Source organism: Scylla paramamosain, chromosome 2 (genome assembly GCF_035594125.1).
Source record: "Scylla paramamosain isolate STU-SP2022 chromosome 2, ASM3559412v1, whole genome shotgun sequence".
In the NCBI taxonomy this organism is placed as follows: Eukaryota; Metazoa; Arthropoda; class Malacostraca; order Decapoda; family Portunidae; genus Scylla; species Scylla paramamosain.
Window position 1 is genome coordinate 33,156,536 of NC_087152.1, and position 27,781 is coordinate 33,184,316.

Here is a 27,781-nt window from a genome sequence, read left to right on the forward strand (position 1 = left end):
TAAAGTAAAGGACGTCCGATGTAGATGGCAAATTGTAGTGACTAAAAGTTTGAATTAGACAATTATACATCTTACTTTTATAGATAAATTACATCAAAACATGAGAGAGCTTGAAACAGCTTTAAAGTTTTGCCAGATGGATGTGGGTGAGGATTATCTCTGGAGCTAGAGCTGGATGAGCGAGAGAGAGAGAGAGAGAGAGAGAGAGAGAGAGAGAGAGAGAGAGAGAGAGAGAGAGAGAGAGAGAGAGAGAGAGAGAGAATGAGATTGAGATCAGAGGTTCATCGGTCAGCGAACACCATAAATTTTGTGGAGACAAGCGCCCTCTTCACGTCACATACAGCTGGGAGCCTCCTAGGAAGTGAATCAGAATGTTAGCAGCAGCACCAGCTTCTCATTGATTTCCGTCCATTTTTTCTTTCTTCTCCAAATCGAGGACTGGTGCATCTATTTGCTTCGGGTGAGGATTGGTTTCTGCTTATAAGTGTTAGTAGAATTAAATAATATGGAGGAGGATGTGTATTGTGGTATGTAGAATTATGATCAGTATTCAGAAACGCTTTGCTCTCTCACCACGACCATTTTTCATAGGTCAAGGAGATGATCTGCCGGGTGTTTAAGACTGTTTCTCCTGTTAGTAATGTGGAAATCTTATAAATTTGTCGTTAGAACAGTAAAAATATCTTTAAAAATCAAAGCAACTTCAAGCCAGAGCGTTTTGAACGTAGTGGAGGTGCGGCGCCGAAATGTTTCAGAATATGGTCTAATGTAAGGTCGCATTGTAGCTTCCTTGCTGCATGGAATAAAATGTGAGAGCGGAGAAGAAAAATGGGTGTTGTCCTAGGGTCAAATTGTTGCTTTTGAATTTTGAAGCATAGTGTGTGTCGTAGCTTTCAACACGCGGCGCGTGATGTGGAGCGCAGCATGCAGATAAAGGGAGGAAATGAATGTGAATAATGATTTGCTTTTTTGAAATTACCCAATATTTTCCCAAAGTTTTCGTTGTCCGAAGTGGGGTGAGATAATTTATTACTGAAATGCGTAACCAATAAAAAAATAAACCTGCAGCTAAATAAACAAAAATAAATAAATGAATAGGTGTGACGCATATTGCTATATCATATATCACAATGACAATATTGGCAGGATAGACATAGTTGGCGTGACTCCCCTGAACTGACCGGCACGTGTGGAGCCATGTAATGAAATGATGCAGACAACAGGTGGTGTCAGTCAGGCAATACACACATCACGTGCATGGTCCTGTGCTACACCAGGTTTTGACAGCTAATTGATTAATAATTTATACAGACTTCACTAGACAAACGCAAAACACCAACACACACGGGGATGAAAGCTGTATTATTCAATTGAGGGCGTGAGACGGGTTTAATTATATTTCCTTTAATAAAAGTTCTCTGTCCGTTTGTTTGTGTGTCTTCCTGTCTGTCAGTCTGTCTGTCTGTCTCTTTATTTCTCTTGTTTGTCTGTTAATTTGTTTATCTCTCTCTCTTTCACACACACACACACACACACACACACACACACACACACACACACACACACACACACACACACACACACAGACAGACAGACAGACAGACAGACAGACAGACAGACAGACAGACAGATAGACAGACAGACAGACAGACAGACAGACAGACAGACAGACAGACAGACAGACAGACAGACAGACAGACAGACAGACAGACAGACAGACAGACAGACAGACAGACAGACAGACAGACAGACAGACAGACAGACAGACAGACACACACACACACACACACACATTCAGTATTCCTCTTTCGTACCATCCCTCATTCCTCAACAAATCTCCCGACGACCACGAGAGAGAGAGAGAGAGAGAGAGAGAGAGAGAGAGAGAGAGAGAGAGAGAGAGAGAGAGAGAGAGAGAGAGAGAGAGAGAGAGAGAGAGAGATGGGGGGAGAAGAGAGACGGAAGGGAAGAGGAAAAGGTCATTCAGGGCATAAGGTAAAAAAGACGAGAAGGAGGAGGAGGAGGAGGAGGAGGAGGAGGAGGAGGAGGAGGAGGAGGAGGAGGAGGAGGAAGAAATATTTTCCTTTTCTTTGTCTTTCGCCCGCAGGGAATAGGAGGCATATGGGGAAGAAGAGGAGAAGGAGGAGAAAGAGGAGGGGGAGAGGAAGGAAGGAGGAGCAGAAGAAGGAAGAGGAAAGAAGAGTGGAGCTATGTTGAACGAAACTGAATGATAAAATCTCACCAAGAAAGAGAAGATAGAAGAACTAGGAGGGAAAAAGGAAGAACAGATAGAAGAGGGCGAAAAAGACTCAGCTCATTAGTGAAAAAAGTATAAAAATCAACAAATAGAAAACAATGAAGAAGAAAGAGAAGAAAAAAATAGATAAAAGACGTGGCAATGAGGGGAGAGAGAGAGAGAGAGAGAGAGAGAGAGAGAGAGAGAGAGAGAGAGAGAGAGAGAGAGAGAGAGAGAGAGAGAGAGAAGACGTGGCAATGAGGGGAGAGAGAGAGAGAGAGAGAGAGAGAGAGAGAGAGAGAGAGAGAGAGAGAGAGAGAGAGAGAGAGAGAGAGAGAGAGAGAGAGACGTGGCAATGAGGGGAGAGAGAGAGAGAGAGAGAGAGAGAGAGAGAGAGAGAGAGAGAGAGAGAGAGAGAGAGAGAGAGAGAGAGAGAGAGAGACGTGGCAATGAGGGGAGAGAGACGTGGCAATGAGGGGAGAGAGAGAGAGAGAGAGAGAGAGAGAGAGAGAGAGAGAGAGAGAGAGAGAGAGAGAGAGAGAGAGAGACTTATGAAAGGAGAAGGGAGCTCGTTTAGTAATTGAGAAAAACTTTTCGTTTGTATTCTTTTCTGAAGAGCAAAAAACTGAATGAAAGAAAAGGAAAATGCCCTTGAAGATATTGCAACCAGCCGAAGTAATCAAATTGAAAACAAAAAGAATCAGATGAAAAAGAAAACAAATTTGAAAGAGGAAGATGAGAAATATAAGAGACAGGTGGAAGAGGGGAATAAGTTGTAGATAAATACGAGAAAGTCAGGGAGGAAGAGGAGGAGGAGGAGGAGGAGGAGGAGGAGATGGAGAAGAAGAAGAAGAAGAAGAAGAAGAAGAAGAAGAAGAAGAAGAAGAAGAAGAAGAAGATTTAGGGCCATGGAAATGAAGGAAAAGAATGGATGAAGGGAAGGAGAGGAAGGAGATTTATCATAATGAATATTGAAAGGAATCTTAAACATCTAAGTAGCAATAGAGAAGAAAAAAACTAAACACTGACATTAGAAACAAGAGGAAATATGTTATTGATAATGGAAAGGAGGAATATAGAGGAAGTGTAAGTATCAGGAAGCGTATTGATCTAAAATGAAAGTTCTGGCAAATCACTCCACTCCACTAGCAAACTACTTAAAGACGAGATATAAAAAGTTAGGATGAAAAGTGCAGGAAAGGCCAAAAAGAGGCGAAAGAAAAATTGTGAGAAAAAAAAATAAGGGAGAAGGACGACAGGAATGTGAACTGTCAAGGAAAAAAAGGAAAATGTCCCCAAAGAAGAGAAAACAAAAGAGGGAGGAGATATAGAAAAGGAAAGTGGGGAAAAAGTGAATTAAGACGATAAATCATGTCGTGCAATTTAAGTGAATTTGAGATTATATGTACAGTTTGCCGCCTGATTAACACCGTAGCTCAAAGTGACAAATGAAACTCCATTTGCTAAAATATCCACTAAGCTTGATTATTGCCCTGAAAGCACTAAATATCTCTCTCTCTCTCTCTCTCTCTCTCTCTCTCTCTCTCTCTCTCTCTCTCTCTCTCTCTCTCTCTCTCTCTCTCTCTCTCTCTCAGTTTGATTGTTCTTTTCTTCTTTCATAGGGAGATATTTGCCTTTTATTTTATTTTTGTAGAATTCTTCCATAAAGGTCACTGTATTGAAGAGAGAGAGAGAGAGAGAGAGAGAGAGAGAGAGAGAGAGAGAGAGAGAGAGAGAGAGAGAGAGAGCATTCTGAAAATATATATCCATTTATGAGGTTTGATTTAGATTTTCAAGTAGCTTCAACGCACGCGCACACACACACACACACACACACACACACACACACACACACACACACACACACACACACACACACACACACACACACACGTAAATTCAGAAATTATTATTATTTATTTTCCCTCGGTAGTAATGCAGATCGGTTTCCCATCACAAGACTGCACAATGGAGGAAACGGTCCGGGGATAACAGTGAGGATACGTGGGAACACGCAATGATGGGGCAGGTGTGTACGGAAGGGTTAATGAGACAAGGAGAGAGAGAGAGAGAGAGAGAGAGAGAGAGAGAGAGAGAGAGAGAGAGAGAGAGAGAGAGAGAGAGAGAGAGAGAGAGAGAGAGAGAGAGAGAGAGAGAGAGAGACTTTGCAGGGAGGCGTGGAGCACTAATGAGAGGAAGAGACAAAATCTTAGCAGTGATGGACAGCTTACGATAATGAGACTCGCTTTTAGACTCTACTTCTCTCATATTATTATTATTATTATTATTATTATTATTATTATTATTATTATTATTATTATTATTTATTATTATTATTGTTATTATCATTACTACTACTACTACTACTACTACTACTACTACTACTACTACTACTACTACTACTATTACTACTACTACTAATACTACTACTATATTACTCTTACTAATATTCTCATTATCACATTCGAATATAAGTATCATTTTACCTTTCTCTCTCTCTCTCTCTCTCTCTCTCTCTCTCTCTCTCTCTCTCTCTCTCTCTCTCTCTCTCTCTCTCTCTCTCTCTCTCTCTTTTTAATGCTCTGATCCACCTCCTTGTTTACGTGTCTTCCATTCATTCTTTCCAGGCAGTAACGATGGGGGTGTAAAGGTTGTCGGGAGGAGAAATAGGCAAGTTTTTCCTCGTAAATATATTGGCGTGAGGCGCGGCGCTCTCCGGGGATGTATTAGGGGGCTTTTCTATTTGACGTGGAGGGAATGATTAATTACTTTTAATCTGCCCCGTGGAGATTGTGGAAGGTACTCGTACTCTGTCAACCCAGTATCATTTGAAATTCTTGCCTTGCTCTCTCTCTCTCTCTCTCTCTCTCTCTCTCTCTCTCTCTCTCTCTCTCTCTCTCTCTCTCTCTCTCTCTCTCTCTCTCTCTCTCTCTCTCTCTCTCTCTCTCTCTCGTACACTTACACAAATACACGTGGCTTTTATTCTCGTTTTCCATCTTCCCTTATTACCTCTCTCTCTCTCTCTCTCTCTCTCTCTCTCTCTCTCTCTCTCTCTCCTCTTTTCTTCTTTCTTTCATTTATTCATCCTCTCTCCCCTTTCCTCCAGCAGTAATTCCTTCCTTTCAACTCTCTCCTTCCTTCTTTCTCCCTCACACTTGTTCTTCTTTCCCAATTCCTTGCTATTATCTTCTTTTACTGTACATAGTTTATGCCTTCGTTTCTTCTTTCCTTCCTTCCCTCCTTTCTTTCTTTTTCTTTCTTTCTTTCTTTCTTTCTTTCTTTCTTTCTTTCTTTCTTTCTAGATCCTCCTCCTCAATTCTTGCTTTCCTTTTTCATTTCCTGGCTTTTATCTTCGTTCCTACTTCATCCCTTTCGCTCTTCCCCTCCCCTCCCCTCCTCTCCCCTCCCGATCCCGTCTTCTATCTCCCAGCAAGAAACAAATGTCCCCACAACTGCACCAGGTGGAGTCTTAGCGTTGCTCTTTTCCGCACTAAAACATCGCATGGTGTGTTAGTTCGTTGCACGAGAGGTAAATGGTAAAAGAATGAAAATATGGATGTGAGTAATTTTGTGTGTGTGTGTGTGTGTGTGTGTGTGTGTGTGTGTGTGTGTGTGTGTGTGTGTGTGTGTGTGTGTGCTGTAGATCGTGGGAGTTATGTTGTTAGTTTTATTCTGTGCTGAGTACGTATGGAAATTTGGATATTTATTGTGTGTGTGTGTGTGTGTGTGTGTGTGTGTGTGTGTGTGTGTGTGTGTGTGTGTGTGTTGTGTTGTAGGTTATGTGAGTTATGTTGTTAGTTTTATTCTGTGCCGAGTACGTATGGAAATTTGGCTGTTTATTCTGTGTGTGTGTGTGTGCGTGTGTGTGTGTGTGTGTGTGTGTGTGTGTGTGTGTTTAAGAGGTGTTGGCTTGCATGTTTACCGTGTTTTTTCGTGCAGGACGGGTGTATGATAGAAGATTACGTGAGGATGTTGCATATGCACGTCTCTGCTGCAGTATATTCACTCGCTTAACCTGAAGCCACGTAAATAAAGCCCATGTAGAGCACAGAAGCATTTTAATACTTTTTTTTTGTGAGAGTCAAAAAATTCGTATTTCTTTTTGCATTCTGAAGTTTCCCATTAGCATCTCGTCACATGATCACAAGAGGCTATTTAATGGTCTTGGATACGCAAATAACGTTGGCTAAATTACATAGGAAAAAAAGAGTGTGGACTACTTTAACTCCTTGATTGCTTATGGTGCGTTTCACTTCATCTGAGTGACCCTTGGCGCTTATACTCTGCAAAAATTACACTCCATACACTTAAATACTTCACTGAATATTCGATCACCGCCTTTGCTGTGGGTGTTTCCTTTCAAAAGTTTAATCAAATTCTGTACGTTAAGAATAAGCCGTCGCAGTCAAATTTCAGCTTTTAAATATCACAAAGTATTTTAAAAACCCAATAGGTTAAAACGTGCGTGAAGGACATAGTTGCATTATTATTATTATTTTTTTTTTTTAATTGTTTATGTGTTTATGTGATGGATGCGCTCTCCCTCTCTGGTGGACATCTATTTAAGGTTATGTTTTTTCATTCCTTTTATCAGGTGGGGACAGACGCGGTTGGGTTGTGGCCTGATGAGTGAACCTGTGAGGGAGTGTGGGGCGGAGCAGGGAAGGGCGAGGCGGGGAGGAGCGGGGGCGGCAGTGGGACCAGGGGAATCTTTTGTCGGCGAGGGAGTGGAGTGCATTAGTAGGTTAGGGAACGTGAGGCAAGGATGGGAGATAGTGAGGGAATAGTAGAGTGATTGAAGAGTGAAAGTGAATGAATTAGGAATGGAGGAGGGTGACAGCGGGTGAATGGAGCTTAGTTGTAGTGATGAGAGGATGAAAGTGAGGGAATAGTAAAGTGGTTGAGTAAAAGTGAGTGAGAGGGGAAGGATGGCAGCGAGGGAAGGGGGCCAGAAAGGGAGGAAGTTGCAAATTATATTAAGTTGTATTAAGTTAGGGAAAGTGAGGTAAGGCTGGGGGAAAGAGTAAGAGAAGGATAGAATGGGAGATTGAATGAGAAAGTGAATTAATTAATTAGTGAAGGAGGGCGGAAAGATAGGAGGGAGGGGAAGAAAATGAAGGAAAGTACTAGGATGGGAATGGGAGAAGGAGAAAGGTGCTGCATGATGGATGGCGATGAACGAGAGAGAGAGAGAGAGAGAGAGAGGAGAGAGAGAGAGAGAGAGAGAGAGAGAGAGAGAGAGAGAGAGAGAGAGAGAGAGAGAGAGAGAAAGAGAGAGAGAGAGAGAGGAAATTTTGCTTATATTCAGAGCGAGAAATGTGAAAGAAGGGTAAGAATGAAGCCTTTTCCCCTCTCCACTTATTTTCTAATTATGAAGTTGCTTGCGATAAATTTCTTAGTGGTGGTGATGTTTAGTAGTAGTAGTAGTAGTAGTAGTAGTAGTAGTAGTAGTAGTAGGTATTGTTGTAGAGATGGTTGTGGAGGTTAAAAGGAATAAAAAGAGAAGAAAGAAAAAGCAGGTTTCTTTGGTGGTATTGGGCGTGTTTGTGTGGGAGGAAAAATGATACCTCTTATTTACTTTCAATCCGAGTATATATTTTCAACCCACTGCCGTGTGTGTGTGTGTGTGTGTGTGTGTGGTGGTGGGAAGGGACTACCATATCATCATCTTCTCTTTGTACGTATGACATTTATCGTTTTCAAGACTTGCTTTTATCTCAACCTTCCTCCATTTACTGCTAGTTTGCTGGTTTTAGTTTTTTATATCGACTATTTTTACACTTGGGGCGCGCTCTCTCTCTCTCTCTCTCTCTCTCTCTCTCTCTCTCTCTCTCTCTCTCTCTCTCTCTCTCTCTCTCTGGGTGACTTCCTTAACTTTCCCTCCTGTTCTATCAAGCCGTCCTTCAACTTTTTTTTCCGTCACCTTCTCCAATATACACTTTATTACTTTTTCTTTCCCTCGTGACTTCCCCCCCACTCCCGTCCCTCCTTTGTATCTCGCTTCCCGTTTTCCCTTTTTCCTTCCCTCTTTTTTCTCTCTCTTTTTTTCTCTTTTTCTCTTTTTTTCTCTTTTTCTCTCTCCCCTCTTTCTGATCTCTCCCTCGTATCCTCCTATCTATCTTCCCTCCCTTCCTCCATCTAAACTTCATCAAGTATATTCCCTCTCCTCCTCTCTTTCATTATCACATTTCCCCTTCCGTATTTTCTTTCACCCTTTCCTGATCTTCGTCATTGCTTTTCCTTTCTTCTCTTCTTTTTCTTTTTTTTCTCTCTCATCCTTGTTTTCCGTAAGTCTTCATTTCCTTTCTCCTCTCTTTGTGTTCGTTTCTTTCTGTTTTCTTGTTTTTTTTTTTCCTGTTTTTTTTTAATAGTTTGTTTGTTCTGCATTTCATCCGGATTTCCTTCTTTTTCCTTCCTTCTTTTTCTTATGTTTTTTTTTTTTTTTTTTCTCCCCACACCTCGTCTCTGCCTGCCTCTAATCCTCTTTCATCTCTCCATCTTTCTTCCCATCCTGCCTCCTGTTTTCTTTCCCCATGATTACCTACCTTCCTCTTTTTTTTTCCTCTCTCGTTACCTTCCTCTTCCCTTCCCAGTTTTCCTATTCCCTCCTTCCTTTTCTCTTTTTTCGCTCTTGTTACCTCCCTCTTCCCTTTCCTCTTTCCCTATTTCCTCTTTCCTCCCTTCCTCATTTTACTCTTCTTACCTTTTTTTTTCTCCCTGTTTTGTCTGTTTCCTCGTTTCTCCCTTTCTTTTTTTCCCTTTTTGTTACCTTCCTCTTCCTTTTCATCTTCTTATATTTCCTTCTTCCTCCTTTCTTCTTTTTACTCTGTTGTTACCTTCCCTTTTCCTTTCCCTTTTCTCTGTTTCCTCTTTCCTTCTTCCGTCCTTTTCGTCTTTTGTTACATTTATTTTATTCCTTGCCTCGTTTCCTATTTCCTCCTTCCTGCCTTTCTCTTTTTCCTCTTTTATTAACGTTTTTTCTTTCCTCATTTCGCAATTCCTTCATTCTCCTTTCTTTCTTTCTTTCATTCTTTCCCTCTTCCTAACCCCCTCCTTCCTCCTTTCCTTTTTCCTGCAGTTTTTCCATTCCTTTCCTTCCCTCATAACATATCTAATACCAATTTGAAGCGTTTATTTATATTTCCTATTTCCTTCTTTCCTTCCAGTCATTCCTCTTTTCCGTATCACTCCTTCCTCCTCTCCTCTTTCCCTGCAGTTTTTCCCTTCCTTTCCTTCCCTCATAACGTACCTTCCTCCAGTTAAAGCGTTTCAGCACCGAAGTAACGGACTTGCTAATCTGGGTATCAGGTGGTCTGGTTCTGGCGAAGGTTGGGAAGTGAGTCTTGTCTGACGTCTCCGGGTGCGTGCAGAACTGTAGGGGAGAGAGAGAGAGAGAGAGAGAGAGAGAGAGAGAGAGAGAGAGAGAGAGAGAGAGAGAGAGAGAGAGAGAGGTATGTTATTGCACGGTAATATTAATATACATGAATATTTTAATGTCAGACGTTGATGAATTTGATTCTTTACTGACTATTTTGTTTATATATATATATATATATATATATATATATATATATATATATATATATATATATATATATATATATATATATATATATATATATATATATATATATATATATATATATATATATATATATATATATATATATATATATATATATATATATATATATATATATATATATATATATATATTATGGTGTTTCTTTGAGATGTATTGTCTGAGTGTTCTCATTTTCTTTCTGCTTTGCTGCTGGGGAGAGAGAGAGAGAGAGAGAGAGAGAGAGAGAGAGAGAGAGAGAGAGAGAGAGAGAGAGAAAGAGCGTTAGGTCATCCTTCTTGTTGGATCTGCTAAGCTCTCTCTCTCTCTCTCTCTCTCTCTCTCTCCCTCTCTCTCTCTCTCTCTCTCTCTCTCTCTCTCTCTCTCTCTCTCTCTCTCTCTCTCTTTCCTCCACCTTCCTTTCCTCCACCCTCCCTGACTAAGCCTTATCTCCTCATCCAATTATTTCCTTCTCCTCCTAATTTCTCGGCTCATAATTTCGTTGGCGGGAAAGCTCTTTACTTTTCCTGCTGTAATTACTTTCAGGTAAAAACAACGTGAAGCAAGAGTGGAGTAAGTACTCTTAATTAAATGAAAAGAAGTGTTATGTAATATCTTTGCAACTGAAGGAGACACGCTAAACCTTTCAGAAACGATGACAAAGAATATGGAATTTCGGGTGAAAACGGCAAGATAAATTGTCTCAAAAAAGCGTAGTGGCTCCTTTTAGTATTCAAGATGTGCAATTTTTTCCCTTCTGAAAATGAAGTTCAAATTAGAGGAAGCGGAAAAAAAAAAAAACAAAGGACGGCAGATGAGCTCAGAAGATTGTGAAGGAACAATGATATTAGGATTAAGAAGGATACTCATGCATCAGTATGATGGACAGAATAGGAATAATAATATGGAGAGGGAGTGGGAGAGTGGGAGAGTGGGAGACATGCAGGCTTTGAGTAAAGGGAATAACTACGACAACAGCTGGGTGAGATGGTAATCATCCCTGAAGACTGTTAAGAAAAGGAAGGTAATGAGAGTTAGTGCCATGTACGTACAAGTCCGTTTGAAGTACTCCTCCTATCCGACCACTTCCCATATAAGAACGCTGTATAGAATACGCACCAAGAATACAAAAAAAAAAAAAATATCAACGGAAGCCATAGACATGCTTCGCTCATCCTCATTGACACTGACTTTGATGTCGAGTTATGAACATTTCAATTAAACATCTTAGTGAAGACAACGGCAAGAATATCCATTGCAGAAGAAAGTGCGGCGTTTTATAAAAAAAATGGGCATCTGTTTAGCTGACTGATCAGAAATTTGAGATTTAGCAGTTTCTGGGAACTGAAATTCCGTAACTATCCGGAATGCAATAATCAGAGCCGAGCAGTGAGTGGGACAGGGGTCTCCACGTATAAAAAAAAAGAAAATACTGGAAAAAGTGAGTTTTTCAAAAAGCCGTTCCTTTGTCCACCTCTACACTGAAAAGAAAAAAAAAAGTGATGTGAAGAACACAGGTCTATTTTAATTTAAAGGATGCGTTCATATACGATGTTTATTAAGTAGCAAGGAACAGCAGTAGGCTATTTTTTCTTTATTTAGAAAAAAAAAAAAAAGGAAACTGAAGAAGCCAAGCGTCTTCTAGTTACATTAGCAGAGTTAAATAATGTAGAGAAAGTCTCTAACCTGAAGACTGGAGAAAATAAAACCATCAGCATAGTGGAGAGGTCATTAGGTGGAAGTGGGATCATTAATGAATAATAGAATGCGAGTGGGTGGCAGAATGGAAGGCTACCATTAGACGGGCTCTCCGGTGTTACTCATCAAGGAGATGAGGAAAGCCTTTCTAGAAAGTCTTTGAGAGAAGTCTGAACATAAGAACATAAGAAAATAAGGGAATCTGCAAGAAGCCATCAGGCCTGCACGTGGCAGTCCTCGGTAATGATACTTATTTTCTATAGGCTCAGAAAAAAAAAAAAAAAACAGGCAGTGAAGGCTATAATACTGTGATTATTGCAATCATCCTTCTTTAGAACAGATTCAATGTAAGTAGTAGTAGTAATTCAATTCATAGTAATGTGAAAAGGATAAAATTGGTGTTAATGGAGGCACATGGAAAAGTGTGAGCAGATAAAAAAAATGAACGGAGAAGCATAGAGCTTTGGGACCAAAGACAGGATTGGAGGGCCCTCCAGATCAAGACTAAAGAGATGGAATAAGATAACTCTTATAGCATGTATAAACAAATAAAGAAAAGAGCGTAAGGAAAAATTTACATTCATGCAACACTGATTTCACACCAAACGATTCATCAGAGAAATCAAGAGTCAGAAAAAAAAAATAAATATTGGCGATGCGTACCTCTGCGTTTGTGCCAAGCTTTCCAGTTTTACATCAGTTGCTTTTTCTCCTTGTGATATTTCTGATTTGGTTGGTTTCATCGATAATTTGGTACGTATACACTACTCCTTAATTCAATGAACGATTAGTTCGTTGCTTTTCAACTATCATACTTCGTTAAAAAAAGAAGAAAAGTGTGTGTGTGTGTGTGTGTGTGTGTGTGTGTGTGTGTGCGCGCGTTTATATATATATATATATATATATATATATATATATATATATATATATATATATATATATATATATATATATATATATATATATATATATATGTATGTATCGGTTCCATTCGATACTGAATCAGCGACGCGATATCGGTTCCATTCGATACTGAATCAGCGACGCGGAGAAACGGGTTGACTGATCTAAGTACAGAACAAAATACCAATATGTGAAGTACACGGTGAGATGCTGGATTGGAGCTTTAGAACTGTTCACCTCCTTTGCCCAGTACATAGCCGGTAGAAATCCTATTTCATCGTCATTTCATGTGAGAATCGCACACGACAGCTATTTCGAACTAATTAACTGAATGCAAGTTGAAATTCATCAAAGGATTGTGTGATTGGTATTGATGTGTACTCTTTTTCTGCCTGTCTATTTATGTCTCCCAGTTTGTGTGTCTGTCTATCTGTTTATTTTTCTGTCTATGTATCTATTTGGGCGTAGATCTGCGAGCGCGCTCTCGTGTGTGTTGTGTTCTGCAAGATCTAGACACAGGGTGGTCTATCTATCTTAGCGTTTTGTACATGTTGTGTGTGTTTTCCTATCTGTGTGCTTCTCTCCTTCCTTCATTTACCCTCTTTCCCCTTTTTTCTTTACCTAATTATCTTTTTGCTTCCATCTTCCCGTGTGTGTGTGTGTGTGTGTGTGTGTGTGTGTGTGTGTGTGTGTGTGTGAGTGATTCTAACCCTCATATTCTCTTCTCCCTCCTCCCTCCTCCACCATCCCCTCTCTCTCTCTCTCTCTCTCTCTCTCTCTCTCTCTCTCTCTCTCTTTCTGCATCTGTTCTTGGAGCCTACCCAATCAAAAGGGATCTCGGGGATCAGAGGAACCTTGAGGAACCAATCGCGGCTTATGGTAATTCGGTCAAGGTCAAGAGAGTTGAGGTAACGATACTGTCTTGTTTTGCTTCTCTTCTCCCTTAACGGAAGCCACAGAGGCACAGAGGTAGGTAGTAAACAGATGGTTATAAATTGGAAGGTAAATAAACAGATAACCAGAATGATGGAGAGAGAGAGAGAGAGAGAGAGAGAGAGAGAGAGAGAGAGAGAGAGAGAGAGAGAGAGAGAGAGAGAGAGAGAGAGAGAGAGAGAGAGAGAGAGAGAGTGAGTGAGTGAGTGAGTGAGTGAGTGAGTGAGTGAGTGAGTGAGTGAGTGAGTGGAGGAGGGGAGGGAGGAACGAGAAGTGGAAATACATTGGCCTGAAATCGAATGCAGGAATTGGAAACACAGATTACCAGTGGAAGGGGGGAAGTTAGCAGAGTTCGGTCTATTTTGATATTGATCACGTCACCATCACCACCACCATCATCATCAGCCTCTGCAAAACACTATTACTCCAATCATGTGCACTCATCACTGTCTGCTACCCGTTCATTCCATGCCGCCCAAGCAATACTTATTATTTCCCCTATATTTACCATCCTTTTCAGACATTGATATTAGCTTTTAAACAAACAGCTGGATCAATATGACATTTTAGTACTGCTTGTGTGACAGCATCCTCTATTTCATGGAACTGCAGTACATTACCAAGTGTATTTCATTAAAAGAGTTTGCTTATGACTTTGAAGGCGAAGCTGGCGAGGTTAGTAGACATTCGGACAGGGAGAAGTTTTACGTGACGTAGTTGTGACGTGTAAAGGGAACACAGGGTAGGTGGAGGAGGCAGTAGACACCTGCCGAAACGATAATTACTCCCAGTGAGGTCTAAAGCACTGTTCAGGGGGTGCTGTGAACTTATCATTAAACCCAGCTGTGACCTCACTGAACGTTTCCCTTTGTGTCTCACAACACAAGGGGGCAGTCACAGCCTGCCCTCTAAAGGCAACTCTCTTCCTCCACACAAAACTACAAGCACCTAATAACACACACACCCTTCACTCAAAAATTTCAAAATTATCATGTCGACTCCAACACCAGCCTCGGAGTCCCCATCTGAGGAGGGGACCATAAATGTCCCCAGGTCGGACTGTCTTTCTGTCGACGACCCTAAGTGTCTTGACACCCTCCCTCAACTTTTTCTTCATTAACTTCTGCAACATTCGCCGTCTAAGATCTAATTTTCAATCTGTAGAACACCACCTCTCCTCTTCTAAACCTCATCTTCTTTTCCTCACTGAAACTCAGGTGTCTGAGGCAACTAACAGTAGCCCCTTTTCTGTTCCCTCCTACTTTCTCTATCCTCATTTTCGATCCAAAGCTGGATGCTGCGTTTATGTGTGCAATGACTTAACCTGCTCTCGTGCCACGCTCTTGAATCTTCCGAGTTTTCCACCATCTGGCTACGACTACAGAGTCACTCTCAAACTAAATTTATCTGTGCAGTATACCTCTCATCTAACTCCTCTGACTATAAGAAATTCTTTGACTACTTAACTTCCAAAGTGGAGCACATTCTGACCCTCTTCCCTTTTGTAGAGATCTAAATTCTTGGAGACTTCAATGTTCACCACCAGCTTTGGCTTTCCTCTCCCTTCACTGACCATCCTGGTGAACTAGCCTTCAGCTTTGCTATCCTCCACGCCCTAAAGCAATTGGTGCAACACCCTACTCGTATTCCTGACCGTCTTGGAGATACGCCCAACATTCTTGACATTTTCCTGACCTCTAATCCTTCTGCTTATGCTGTCACCCTTTCTTCTCCGTTGGGCTCCTCCGATCACAATTTCATATCTGTATCTTGTTCTATCGCTCCAATACCTCCTCAGGATCCCCCTAAGCGAAGGTGCCTCTGGCGTTTTGCCTCTGCTAGTTAGGGGGACCTGATGAGGTATTTTGCTGATTTTCCTTGGAATGACTACTGCTTCCGTGTCAGAGACCCGTCTTTGTGTGCTGAGCGCATAACAGAGGTGATAGTGTCTGGCATGGAGGCGTACATTCCTCACTCTTTTTCTCGACCTAAACCTTCCTAACCTTGGTTTAACACAGCTTGTTCTCGTGCTATACATGATAGAGAGGTGGCCCACAAAAGGTATTTAAGACTTCCATCACCAGAATCTCATGCACTTTATATTTCTGCCCAGAACCATGCCAAGTCTGTTTTCCAACTAGCCAAAAACTCCTTCATTAAAAGAAAGTGTCAAAACCTTTCAAGATCTAACTCCCCACGTGACTTCTGGCATCTAGCCAAAAATATCTCCAATAACTTTGCTTGTTCTTCTTTCCCTCCTTTATTTCAATCAGATGGCACCACTGCTATCACATCTATTTCTAAAGCTGAACTCTTCGCTCAAACCTTTGCTAAAAACTCTATCTTGGACGATTCTGAGCTTGTTCCTCCTTGTCCTTCACTACTTCATGCTACCTATTAAAATTCTTCGCAATGATGTTTTCCATGTCCTTGCTGGCCTAAACCCTCGGAAGGCTTGTGGACCTGATGGGGTCCTTCCTATTGTTCTACGAAACTGTGCCTCCGTGCTTGCACCTTGCCTAGTCAAACTCTTTCAGCTCTGTCTGTCAACATCTACCTTTCCTTCTTGCTGGAAGTTTGCCTACATTCAGCCTGTTCCTAAAAAGGGTGACCGTTCTAATCCCTCAAACTACCGTCTTATTGTTTTAATTTCCTGCCTATCTTAAGTTTTTGAATCTATCCTGAACAGGAAGATTCTTAAACATCTATCACTACACAATCTTCTATCTGATCGCCAGTATGGGTTCCGCCAAGGCCGCTCTAATGGTGATCTGGCTTTCTTTACCGAGTCTTGGTCATCCTCTTTTAGAGATTTTGATGAAACTTTTGCTGTTGCCTTGAACATATCAAAAGCTTTTGATAGAGTCTGGCACAAAGCTTTGATTTCCAAACTACTCTCCTACGGCTTCTATCCTTCTCTCTGTAACTTCATCTCAAGTTTCCTTTGTGACCGTTCTATTGCTGCTGTGGTAGACGGTCACTGTTCTTCTAAACCTATTAGCAGTGGTGTTTCTCAGGGTTCTGTCCTGTCACCCACTCTCTTCTTATTATTCATTAATGATCTTAACCAAACTTCTTGTCCTATCCACTCCTACGCTGATGATACCACCCTGCACTTTTCCACGTCTTTTCAAAGACGTCCAGCCCTTCAGGAAGTAAACACTTCACGCAGGGAAGCCACAGAACGCTTGACTTCTGATCTTTGTAAAATTTCTGATTGGGGCAGAGCAAACTTGGTATTGTTCAATGTCTCAAAAACTCAATTCCTCCATCTATCAACTCGACACAACCTTCCAGACAACTATCCCCTCTTCTTCATTGACACTCAACTGTCTCCCTCTTCTACATTGAACATCCTCGGTCTGTCCTTTACTTATAATCTGAACTGGAAACTTCACATCTCATCTCTAGCTAAAACAGCTTCTATGAAGTTAGGTGTTCTGAGACGTCTCCGCCAGTTTTTCTCACCCCCACCTGCTAACTCTGTACAAGGACCTTATCCGTCCATGTATGGAGTATGCTTCACATGTCTGGAGGGGTTCCACTCATACTGCTCTTCGAGACAGGGTGGAATGAAAAGCTTTTCGTCTCATCAACTCCTCTCCTCTAACTGACTGCCTTCAGCCTCTCTCTCATCGCCGCAATGTTGCATATCTAGCTGTCTTCTACCGCTATTTTCATGCTAACTGCTCTTCTGATCTTGCTAACTGCATGCCTCCCCTCCTCCAGGGGCCTCGCTGCACAAGACTTTTTTCTTTCTCTCATCCCTATTCTGTCCACCTCTCTAACGCAAGAGTTAACCAGTATTCTCAATCATCCATCCCTTTCTCTGGTAAACTCTGGAACTCCCTGCCTGCTTCTGTACTTCCACCTTCCTATGACTTGAATTCCTTCAAGAGGGAGGTTTCAAGACGCTTATCCTTCAATTTTTGACTACCGCTTTGGACCCTTTTATGAGACTGGCATTTCAGTGGGCATTTTTTTTTTTATTGTATTTTTGTTGCCCTTGGCCAGTGTCCCTCCTACATAAAAAAAAAAAAAGGAGGAAGGCAAGAAGGGCGGAAGGGAAAATGGGAGTGAAAGGAGAGTTGGTGGAGTGATAGATGTTATAACTGCTACTGCTCGAATGTCTGCTAGGATTTTGCCAGCTTCACCTTCAAAGTCAGGAGTAAACACCTTAATGAAACACTTGGCAATGCACTGTAGCGCCATCAATTAGGGGAAGGTGTTAGGGGAAGTTGAGCCAAAGTGTCGTACTGATCCAACTGTTTATTTAGAAGATATCTGGGAAAAACGATGCCTCAAAGGGTCTGAAATGGATAGTAGTGGTCTGTCTATCCTGTCTTGTCTTTCCTTCCCTAGCTCACCAGTTCATTGCCCTAATTATTCATCTATTATACGTTTCGCTGTGATTATAAATGAACAATTACAGCGTTATTGTTTCTGGCTGAGGTACTGATGGTAAATGTTGATTGTGGTGGTGGTGGTGGTGGCTGTTGTGGTGCTGTGGCTGGTGATGACGTTTGTGTTTCAAGTTTAAAAAGAATTAGAGGATTTTGCTTTGTAATCACTGGTTGATTATGCAAATGACAAGTACGGATGAGTTCTGTAAATTATTGTGATGAACATGAAAAGTGTGTGTTACTGGACAAAGGATTGGGATTTGAAAGAATGCGTATTGACAGCTTCATGGCATCTCTTAATTAAGTCAGGTAACTTTTAGCTGCCCATTTGTTTTTATGCGGCTGTCGATTCACCTCGTTATCTTTTTATTGGTCTATATGTCAAACTATTTATATCTCACTGTCTTCTAGTCTTTCTGTTCATTCACTTATTTATCTGCAATTATGTCCTTATATTTTTACTGATTGATTTATTTTTGTTTGGTATTTGCTTAGTTTGCTTTTTTTTTCTCTCTTTCTTTCTCTGTTTCTTTAGCTGTCTGTATGCTTAATTAAGTCTTGACATTGCGAGCGCCTACTTCACAGTTTTTATCGTTCTTAACACTTCCTCCCCATCATAACCTCGTTCCAGAACTGCAACAACGATACACAATAATTCTAAATACTAACATTTTCTTTACCACTAACGTAAGTAGAATGACAACAGCAACAAGAACAGCAATAACATTCACAACATCTTTATCAATCACTGCCACTGTCATCACTGTTTCCGCCGCCACTAACTCTGATAACAAGCAGCAGATTCAGTGCGTCAACCAGGAGTTTTGTTGAGTAGTTTAGTAAAAAAGCTTGTAGTCAGCCTGAATTATTGATGCTTTCTCGCTTTTATTATTCAAACATTCTGTGCCATCATTCAGCTTTTCCTTTTGCTTTTCTCTTTGCTCTTTCAATTTCATGTAAATATATGTACTTACGTGCTTAGTTTGTGTGTGTGTGTCTCTGCATGTATCCATTTGATTTTCCTGACAGAGCATCAATATTTGTATGTGTCTTTTTGCTGCAGTGTGTCCAGTTTCTGCTTATGTAAATGTCTTGCAATTATTGGCTTATCTGGGCTAATATGCATTTATCCATCTAACTGTAAAAATACTTTGGTAAGAACACTAAACCTGTCTCTTTGTCTATCTGCATGTATGTCTGTATGTATGTATGTCTGCCCATCTGTCTGTCTTTCGAGCTGTCTGTCTGTCTGTCTGTCTGTCTGTCTGTCTGTCTGTCTGTCTGTCTGTCTGCCTATCTGCCTGTCTGTGGAACTATCTGTCTGTCTGCCTGTGTGCTTATCCCACGTCTTCACAGTTGTGAGCGGGAATTTGCCATTAAAACCAACACTAGCGTGAAATGGTCGATAAGCTGCGCAAAAAATAATTAAATTCCAATATTGGCTGTTCTACCAAACGTTAACACCAAAAAAGAAAAAAAAAAATCATATTTCGAGGGCATGGTGCGTCGGCCGTGCTCGTATAATTTCTGCCTGCCTGTCTGTCATGCTCGAAAACCACATTTTTTTTTTTTTTAAGAGCAGACCAATGGTATTTCCTTCCGGCACGCTATGGTTACGGGTGTCTAACAGTGTCTATTGATCAATCCTCTTTACTAGTTAACTTGTCTACCATTATCACAGTTTTAGAGAAGCTTCCCTTGCTCTCTCTCTCTCTCTCTCTCTCTCTCTCTCTCTCTCTCTCTCTCTCTCTCATCTCTCTCTCTCTCTCTCTCTCTCTCTCTCTCTCTCATCTCTCTCTCTCTCTCTCTCTCTCTCTCTCTCTCTCTCTGGGCGAAGGAACAACTCAAACGGAATCCTGCAACTTGTGTCATATACGGCGGACTCTTCGATCTGCTGGATGATGTTGCTGACACAAAAGTGATTAACAATTTTAGTGCACTTATTTGTGAGTTGAAAATAAGAGTGAAAATATGGAAGTCTATGTTTATCAGTTAGTACCTATATAGTGCATGTAGTGAATGAATCTATGCAAACAAAAATCAGTGATCTAAACGAACAAATCAGAAAGTGGAGGGGAGTGAATGGAATATCGATCATTAACCCTGACCTCTTGTTTTAGGTTGGGCACAGGGGAAATAAACGAGGCCTGCTATGAGTCACAGGGCGAGCATCAGGGCTCAATCCTCAATAGACTTGGGGCAATCAAGTTGCTCAAAGTTATTGGTAAGCAGTGTGATGTACTCAAAGCTTCTGTTAATTGGGAAAATATAAAGAACTCGGACCCCTAGAAATCTAACGCGGGACGACACCTAACCTCATGGATCCCACCCACCTCATCACCTCACCATGGCCAGGACAGAGACGGGTGGCAGATGGTAGGTAGGAGACACGGCAGGTCAGGTCACTGCCCCCTACTGGCCTCCGCCGGAGCCAAGACGAGTCTCCGGGGACACGGGCAGTCCCACAGGCCCAGGGAACCACACCCTCCTTTCTACCCCATCCTCCACACTGACCACTCCGTAAACCTCGCTGACATGACAAAACCAGCTGGTGAGGTATGCTCACCACCCCACCTCACACCCGCGCAGCTACCAAGACATGAATGCTAGAAGTAATCACACCTTCCTCCCCCTCTTCACGGATGTTACAACTGCGGGGAGTTTAACCATCACCAGGATATCCGTAGATTTGACAATAAACTAACATGTGGACTTTGTCATCAATTGGGGCACAAACAAAGATTATGTCAATAATACAGTGTATAGGAGCTTGGCGAAGAAGGTACGGCCGATGAAGTCCCCAACAGTATTCACAAACAAAATATATAATAATATGGATCATAAAAAAAACTTATCTTTGTTAATCCTTTGTGACCTCTCTAAAACTTTTGATAGCGTCAGTCACAAAATTCTTTTCAAGGAGTGTGCTAAGCTTAACACTGACGATTTTTGGTTTAAAAATAATTTAAGTCACAGAACTATGTCTGTACAATTAGATGATGCAATGCCCAAAAAGCAAATAGTCGAACATGGGGTCCCAAAAGGATGAATTTTTGGTCCAATATTGTTCAATGTTTATGTAAATGATTTATCAGAGCATGTTGAGTTTGTTTATTTAGTTTGCAGATGACACACCAGTTGTTACACACAAGTACTGTCAATAATCTTTCTCAACTTATTGAAGACACAGAAAAAACTATCACAAATATAAACATTATTTTCTCAAAACGGCCATTTGTTAAATCTAAGCAAAACCCAATGTATTATTTTAGGCAATCGTCAGCTCTTAGCCCATATTCCTCCCAACACTACAATACACTCTGACGGCGATATCATCATTCCAAGTTGTCAAGTAAGGAATTTAGGAGTTCATTTTGACATATATATATATATATATATATATATATATATATATATATATATATATATATATATATATATATATATATATATATATATATATATATATATATGCTATTCGACGTATATGTAAGTGAATTACACAAAAAAAGTATAGGAATTTTGGTGCATATAAATCGAATAGATGTTAATTTTGATGAATCTACAAGAAAAGTCGTCGTTCAGTTACTCGTCTTAAATATAAAAGACTACTGTATTTAAATATGAGGACCAACGAACGACACAGTATTGAGTAAGGCATAAAAACTGCAGAACTTTGCAGCTTAAGTAGCTGTGGGAGGAGCCAGGAAATATGATCATGTGTCTCCTCTCTTTAAAGAACTCAAATGGCTAAGAATCAAACAAAAACACATATTTAATATCTGCACAACAGTATATGAAGTTTTACGGACATCATATCCAGAATGGGCTCTATCTTGTAGCTCCATAAAAAGACGTTACAGTGTCATTAGATAAAGGAACAATCTGTTTGTTTCCCAGATCAGAACAGATGGTGGTGCCAGGGCTCTCACTGTATTGGTGTCAGGGCTGTCACTGTATTCCCACTGCAGTCACTGAAGCTCAGAACTTATTTACTTAAGACTAACCTAAAAAGTTTCTCTTATCAGAAAATAATAATGTATAGTTTTAGTGTACTTTTCTTTTTTTCTTATTATGCGCTTATTAAGTGTATTTTTTATTATGTGTTTATCAACCATGTAATAATAATTTAAGACCCATGTACATAATAACCACCGCTGGGGGAATAAAGAATCTGAATCTCTCTCTCTCTCTCTCTCTCTCTCTCTCTCTCTCTCTCTCTCTCTCTCTCTCTCTCTCTCTCTCTCTCTCTCTCTCTCTCCCCCCCTCTATCCTGATTTTACCTTCCTGTCTTCTATATTTACTTTTTTTCTTTCTTCTCCTCCCTTACTTCACCTTTACTTGCCTTCCGTTCCTTGCCTCTGACACGTCTTTTGTACCTTGTTCCTATATCCTGCTTCTCTCTCTCTCTCTCTCTCTCTCTCTCTCTCTCATCTCTCTCTCTCTCTCTCTCTCTCTCTCTCTCTCTCTCTCTCTCTCTCTCCTCCTCCTCTCCTCCATCATCATCATCGCATTACTCCTCTTTCTCCTCTCACCTCTTGTTTTTTTATTTCAAAGTTTAAACACACACATCATTATCAGTAAGACAACACAAAGAAAACTTTTCTTGCTCAACACACCCACACACACACACACACACACACACACACACACACACACACACACACACACACACAACAATGCCGGTAGATATTAGGGTTGTTTCCCTCATCAGTGTTTTTTGTATTTATTTTGGGAGTTTGCAGTAATTGCAGTATTGCGTTACTGAGAGAGAGAGAGAGAGAGAGAGAGAGAGAGAGAGAGAGAGAGAGAGAGAGAGAGAGAGAGAGAGAGAGAGAGAGAGAGAGAGAGAGAGAGAATGGTGCGGTAATGTGTACTCGGCAAGAAAAAAAATGAGGCATCCACAATCCAGAATGGAAATAAAACTATTTCTCTCTCTCTCTCTCTCTCTCTCTCTCTCTCTCTCTCTCTCTCTCTCTCTCTCTCTCTCTCTCTCTCTCTCTCTCTCTCTCTCTCTCTCTCTCTCTCTCTCTCCTACATTCTATTCCGTTCCTTTTCCTTCACATTTTTCAACACACTGGCTCCGCTCTAGTTCTGCTTCCTCCAACCCAGCCTTTACTTTCCACCCCATTCTGAAGCTCACACATACACACACAGTTCCTTAAACCTCCCCTTTTCTTTATATTTCTCCTCGTCCCTTCCTTCTACAAAACCGTTCAACTATGACTATGATTTTTTTTTTACTCGTATAATTTATCTGAACTTCTAGCAGGTAATCATTTGCGTATATTTTGTGGTCATTCAGCGTTATTGTTTTGGACTTTTTGTTTCAATCAGGTTGTTTGTTAGTGCTGAGTCATTTGGGGGCCTTTAAAAGAAGGTTAGGCAAATTTATGGATGAGGAGGATAGGTGGAAATATGTGGGTATGTCTCATAAGGGAACTGCCACGTGTAGGCCTGACAGCTTCATGCACCTCCGATTGTTTTATTATATTCTTACGTTCTATCAAATTTCTTGTAACTTTTAAACTTAAGAAAACGCTGCTGTCTCACCTCTTACCTTAACTTTACCTTGAATTTAACTTTTAATACGCAAATCCTACCTGTACTGTATACAAACAAACAACTACTACTAAAAAAAAAAAAAAGACAGTAAATTTAAACTAAAAAAACAACAATCCCTTCCTTTCACACTCACATAGGAGATCATGGGGAGATTGAACGCGGACGCCATCCTCGCCTCATGAACGCACGTCTCCTGGGGTCCGATGTAGGCGGAAATGTTTGAAATCCAGAGTCGTGCCGTGTTGAGGATGCTCTTCTCCTCCCGGCCATACGTCTCTGCCACAGTGAAGTTGAGGCGGTGTCCCTTCACCAGCGGGAACATGTTGTTGACCTGAAACGCAGAGATGGAGGAATAGGAGGAGGAGGAAGAGGAGGAGGAAGAAAAGGATGAGAAGGCAGGACAAAATAAGGAAGAAAAAAAGGGACAAAAGGATGAGGAAAAGTGAGTAGAGGAAGATAAAATGGGACGTAAGGAGGAAGAGAAGGAGAGGAAGGAAGAAGAGAAGGAGGAGTAGAAGGAACAGAAGGAGGAAAAAAGAAATGGGACGAGAGGAGGAAGGGAACGAGGAATTGGAGGCAGAGAAAGGGAAGGAGGAAGAGAAAATCGGACAAAAGGAGAAAAAAGAAGGAGTGGAGGAAGAGGAGGAGAAGGGAGAAATAATAAAGCGATGACAGGGATATTTGAGGCGGAAAAGGAAGTGAAGGAGAAAGGGGAGAATAGGAGGAGGGTGAAAAGGATCAAGCGGAGGATGAAGATGAACAGAAGAATTTGATAGAATACGAAGAATAATTAAGACAGAGAAAGGGAAAAAAGAAAAAAAAAACAAGGAAGGAAGGAAGGAAAGGAAGGAAGGAAGAAAGGAAGCCGGGAGAGAAGAGTAAAAAGAAAAAATGAATTAGTAAACAATGTATTTTATTCTTTTCTAGCTTAAATTTCCTCTTTTAATTACGCATTGTTTTCCTTTGTGAGTAAAGCAATATTCTCTTATTAGATTCTTAAATTCCTCACAAGTATATATATATATATATATATATATATATATATATATATATATATATATATATATATATATATATCTTAGCCGCAAAAGCTGAAAGTTGTATGCCCATAATAAGTTTTGTAATGAGATCTGAGACAAAAAGGAATTGTTTTAGATCGAAATTGTCCGTAGAATATTCATGTGATGTTTAATTTATTTACTTATACATTTAGAGAGAGAGAGAGAGAGAGAGAGAGAGAGAGAGAGAGAGAGAGAGAGAGAGAGAGAGAGAGAGAGAGAGAGAGAGAGAGAGAGAGAGATTGCATAATCATAACTACCGTCTGTTCTGTTGTCTGTTTCTTTCATCTCTCTCTCTCTCTCTCTCTCTCTCTCTCTCTCTCTCTCTCTCTCTCTCTCTCTCTCTCTCTCTCTCTCTCCTCTTTCGTAAACAGGTCGCAGAAGCCCACAGAAAAAAAAAACACCACCACCCCTAACTCTATAAACTTTCACACACACACACACACACACACACACACACAAACATTAACATGACTTGACTTCATGTGATTTTTGCGTTTTCCCTTTCATCACATTCGCGAAATGAAAGACGCGCTATTCTAATGAGACCTTAGAAGGAGAGAGAGAGAGAGAGAGAGAGAGAGAGAGAGAGAGAGAGAGAGAGAGAGAGAGAGAGAGAGAGAGAGAGAGAGAGAGAGAGATGAAAAACTAATTCTTTAGTCTCGACAAATTCCTGCTCAAGAAGATAACACGACTTGAAGGAAAGGAAAAAGTACTAATCTTGATGGCTGAGCGGAAAGGGAAGCGAAGGAAGGGAGCGACAAGGTGGAGACATAGAGGAGCAGGAATACGGGGAGGATGAGGAGGGGGAGAAGAAAACGAAGTAAAAATAGGAGAAGAATCAGAAGAGCCCTCCCAAAAAAGAAGAGGAAGAAATAGAACGGTGAGACAAAAATGGGAGAAAAGTCATGAAGATTAGGCATAGAAGGAGGAACATCAGATGAGAAGAAGAAGAAAGAAAGAAAAGAACGAAAGAATAAAAGAAAAAAATGGAGGAAGACATCACAAGAAAAGATGAGGCAAAGAAAGAAGACAGGCGGAAGGAAAAAAAAATGGAGAAAAGAAATTAATAAAATGAAGCAGGAAAAGGGGCAGAATGAGATGGACGAAAGGAAAAGAGGAAATAAGGAAGCTGGAGAAGAGAAGTAGGAGAAAAAAAGGAGGGCGCAAAGATCCAAAAGGAGGAAAAGTTAAAAGATATTAACTAAAACACCAAAGAATTAAATTAGAATTGAGGAAGAGACTAATATAGTTTAAGCTGCATTGACTGTCTTCTCGATAGAATCCCAAACAATAATCCATTCCAACATATTAGTTTTAACGAGGCATACTGAGGAACAAAGAAGTTTATTCAGAATGTTTAGTTTTTAGTGAACTGGTGAAGGTTATGAGGGCGCGTTAGTGGGAAAATGCTAAAAGTAGTCTGTATTCTAATGAGTAAGGATGTAATAAATGCCATAACATCATATTTTTTTCCGCACGTTTGTTATTATAAGCTAAAAAAGAAAAAAAAATCTCTGGAATAACAATGAATAATGATTTTTTTTCGATAATCTCTCCTTCATCTTTCGTCCCTCATCTCCACCCCCCAAAAAAATAAAAATAAAATAAAAATAAATAAATAAAATAAAATAAAATAAATAAAAAAAATGAAAAAAGTAAATAAAAAATAATAAAAATAAATATATAAATAAATCGTATTCTTATTTGATAGTAAATAAATTAACAATAATAAAATGACAAGCAAACTTTACACAAAGAGGCTTTCCCAAAGGAGCCTCTGGTTTCTATAACTAAACATAATTAGAATTTAAATTTTCCCGACTTATTTTTTTCTGCAATATTGCCTTATGAGCAAACTCAACTCCATTAACTCAACTCCATTAACTTAGCTATCAGACTTTTCATCATAATTTTCTTTCTAAAACCCAGAACTGAACACTTGCTTTTCAAATTTAAATTCAATACAGCCTCTAAGAAATCATGAACTAGCAATACAATGGAAAACACATCTTTTCCCTGTAAATTCACGATAATAAATCCTCACATGCTCCTATTATAGGGAAATAGATATATGACAGAAGAAATTCATCTTATCATATTTCCCTTACATAATCTTAGGAACCTATTAATATGAAGGTGTATTTACTGAAAACCCTCAGTTACCAACAAACCAGGAAAGTGATTTGTTTTGGTAAAATGACATGGGCTTTGAGTATGCTCTCACTGTATTAGTACGTTTATATCAACTCAATGTTGCTTTGTTGTTTGTGGCAAAATGCAACGCATATCACTCGATCTTATTTGTTATCATCTCCTGTTGTAGAGAAAAATGTTTATACATTTTTTTTTTTAGCGTTTTTTTTGCGGCGTGAAATTGACAGGATAAATATGTTGCTTGTTTCATTATTATTGGATTAATTCTCCGTGGCTGTAGCAAGGGAAAAACACGTGAGATGGAATGTGTTCCACATTTTGCTATATATGATAAAATCATCGCTAGATATGAGGTGAGCTTTTAAGGAGAAATAATGTGATTCTGTTAAGTAATGTATCATTATTATAATAGTTGATTAACATTCTATTAGGAAAAAAAATCTATAGGAGAATATATATATATATATATATATATATATATATATATATATATATATATATATATATATATATATATATATATATATATATATATATATATATATATATATATATATATATATATATATATTATGGATCGAATCTCATGATTACATTTAGGAAACGTTCTTGGTAAAATGTTATATTTCATCATCAGTGAATATGGGAGACGCTAGGCGATCAAATCCCGAAGAGCCATGAGTGAGACAATCTCCAGTAAAATGTCTACCATTCTGATTAATTTGGTGATCAGCGTGGACAGCAGAAATAGGCTACTGACACACTTTGTTTGGCCATGATGCTGCGTGATTGTGAGCGCTGGACGATAAACAGGAAGATGAGAACGAGAATAGAAGTTGCAGGAATGTGGATGTGGAAAAGGATGAGGTGGATACCTCGTTGGCGAATGTATCAGTGTTGGGAAGGTTTAGGGGAAAGGAGACCAATGCCGTAATAAGGAAGAACGGAGTGGAGTACTGGGCACGGTGGACCAAGAGAGATGAAAGGGTTTGCAAAGGCTACAGTGTTTGGAGAGTTAGAGGAGTAACAAGCACATCGGAAGCAGAAAGTGCAGAGGAGAGCTACGAGTGGCGTTCCATTATTGCCAACGTCAACATTGACACGGCACTTCGACAGCGGCAGTGGACACATTGATGAGGTTGTGGTCAGGATAAGTTAACGGGAAAAATCCTTAAAAATCACTTGTAAATATATTAGACAATAATAGTAGTGTATTCCAACAAAAATTACTTGTTTTCTTATTAAAATAATTTCCATTTGATAACGT

At 40.1% G+C, this 27,781-nt stretch overlaps 1 protein-coding gene and 1 long non-coding RNA gene across 3 annotated transcripts in view; one reads left to right on the forward strand and one right to left on the reverse strand.

Annotated features, from left to right (window-relative positions):
* LOC135113820 (uncharacterized) overlaps positions 1-27,781 on the forward strand; it is a 282,447-nt gene that overhangs the window by 113,719 nt on the left and 140,947 nt on the right. The window lies entirely within an intron of this gene.
* Positions 1-27,781, reverse strand: part of LOC135113813 (guanylate cyclase 32E-like) — a 239,433-nt gene that overhangs the window by 109,392 nt on the left and 102,260 nt on the right. Inside the window, 2 exon segments of the mRNA XM_064029440.1 lie at positions 9,486-9,608; positions 23,433-23,630. Of these exon segments, the coding sequence (XP_063885510.1) occupies positions 9,486-9,608; positions 23,433-23,630 (321 nt within the window).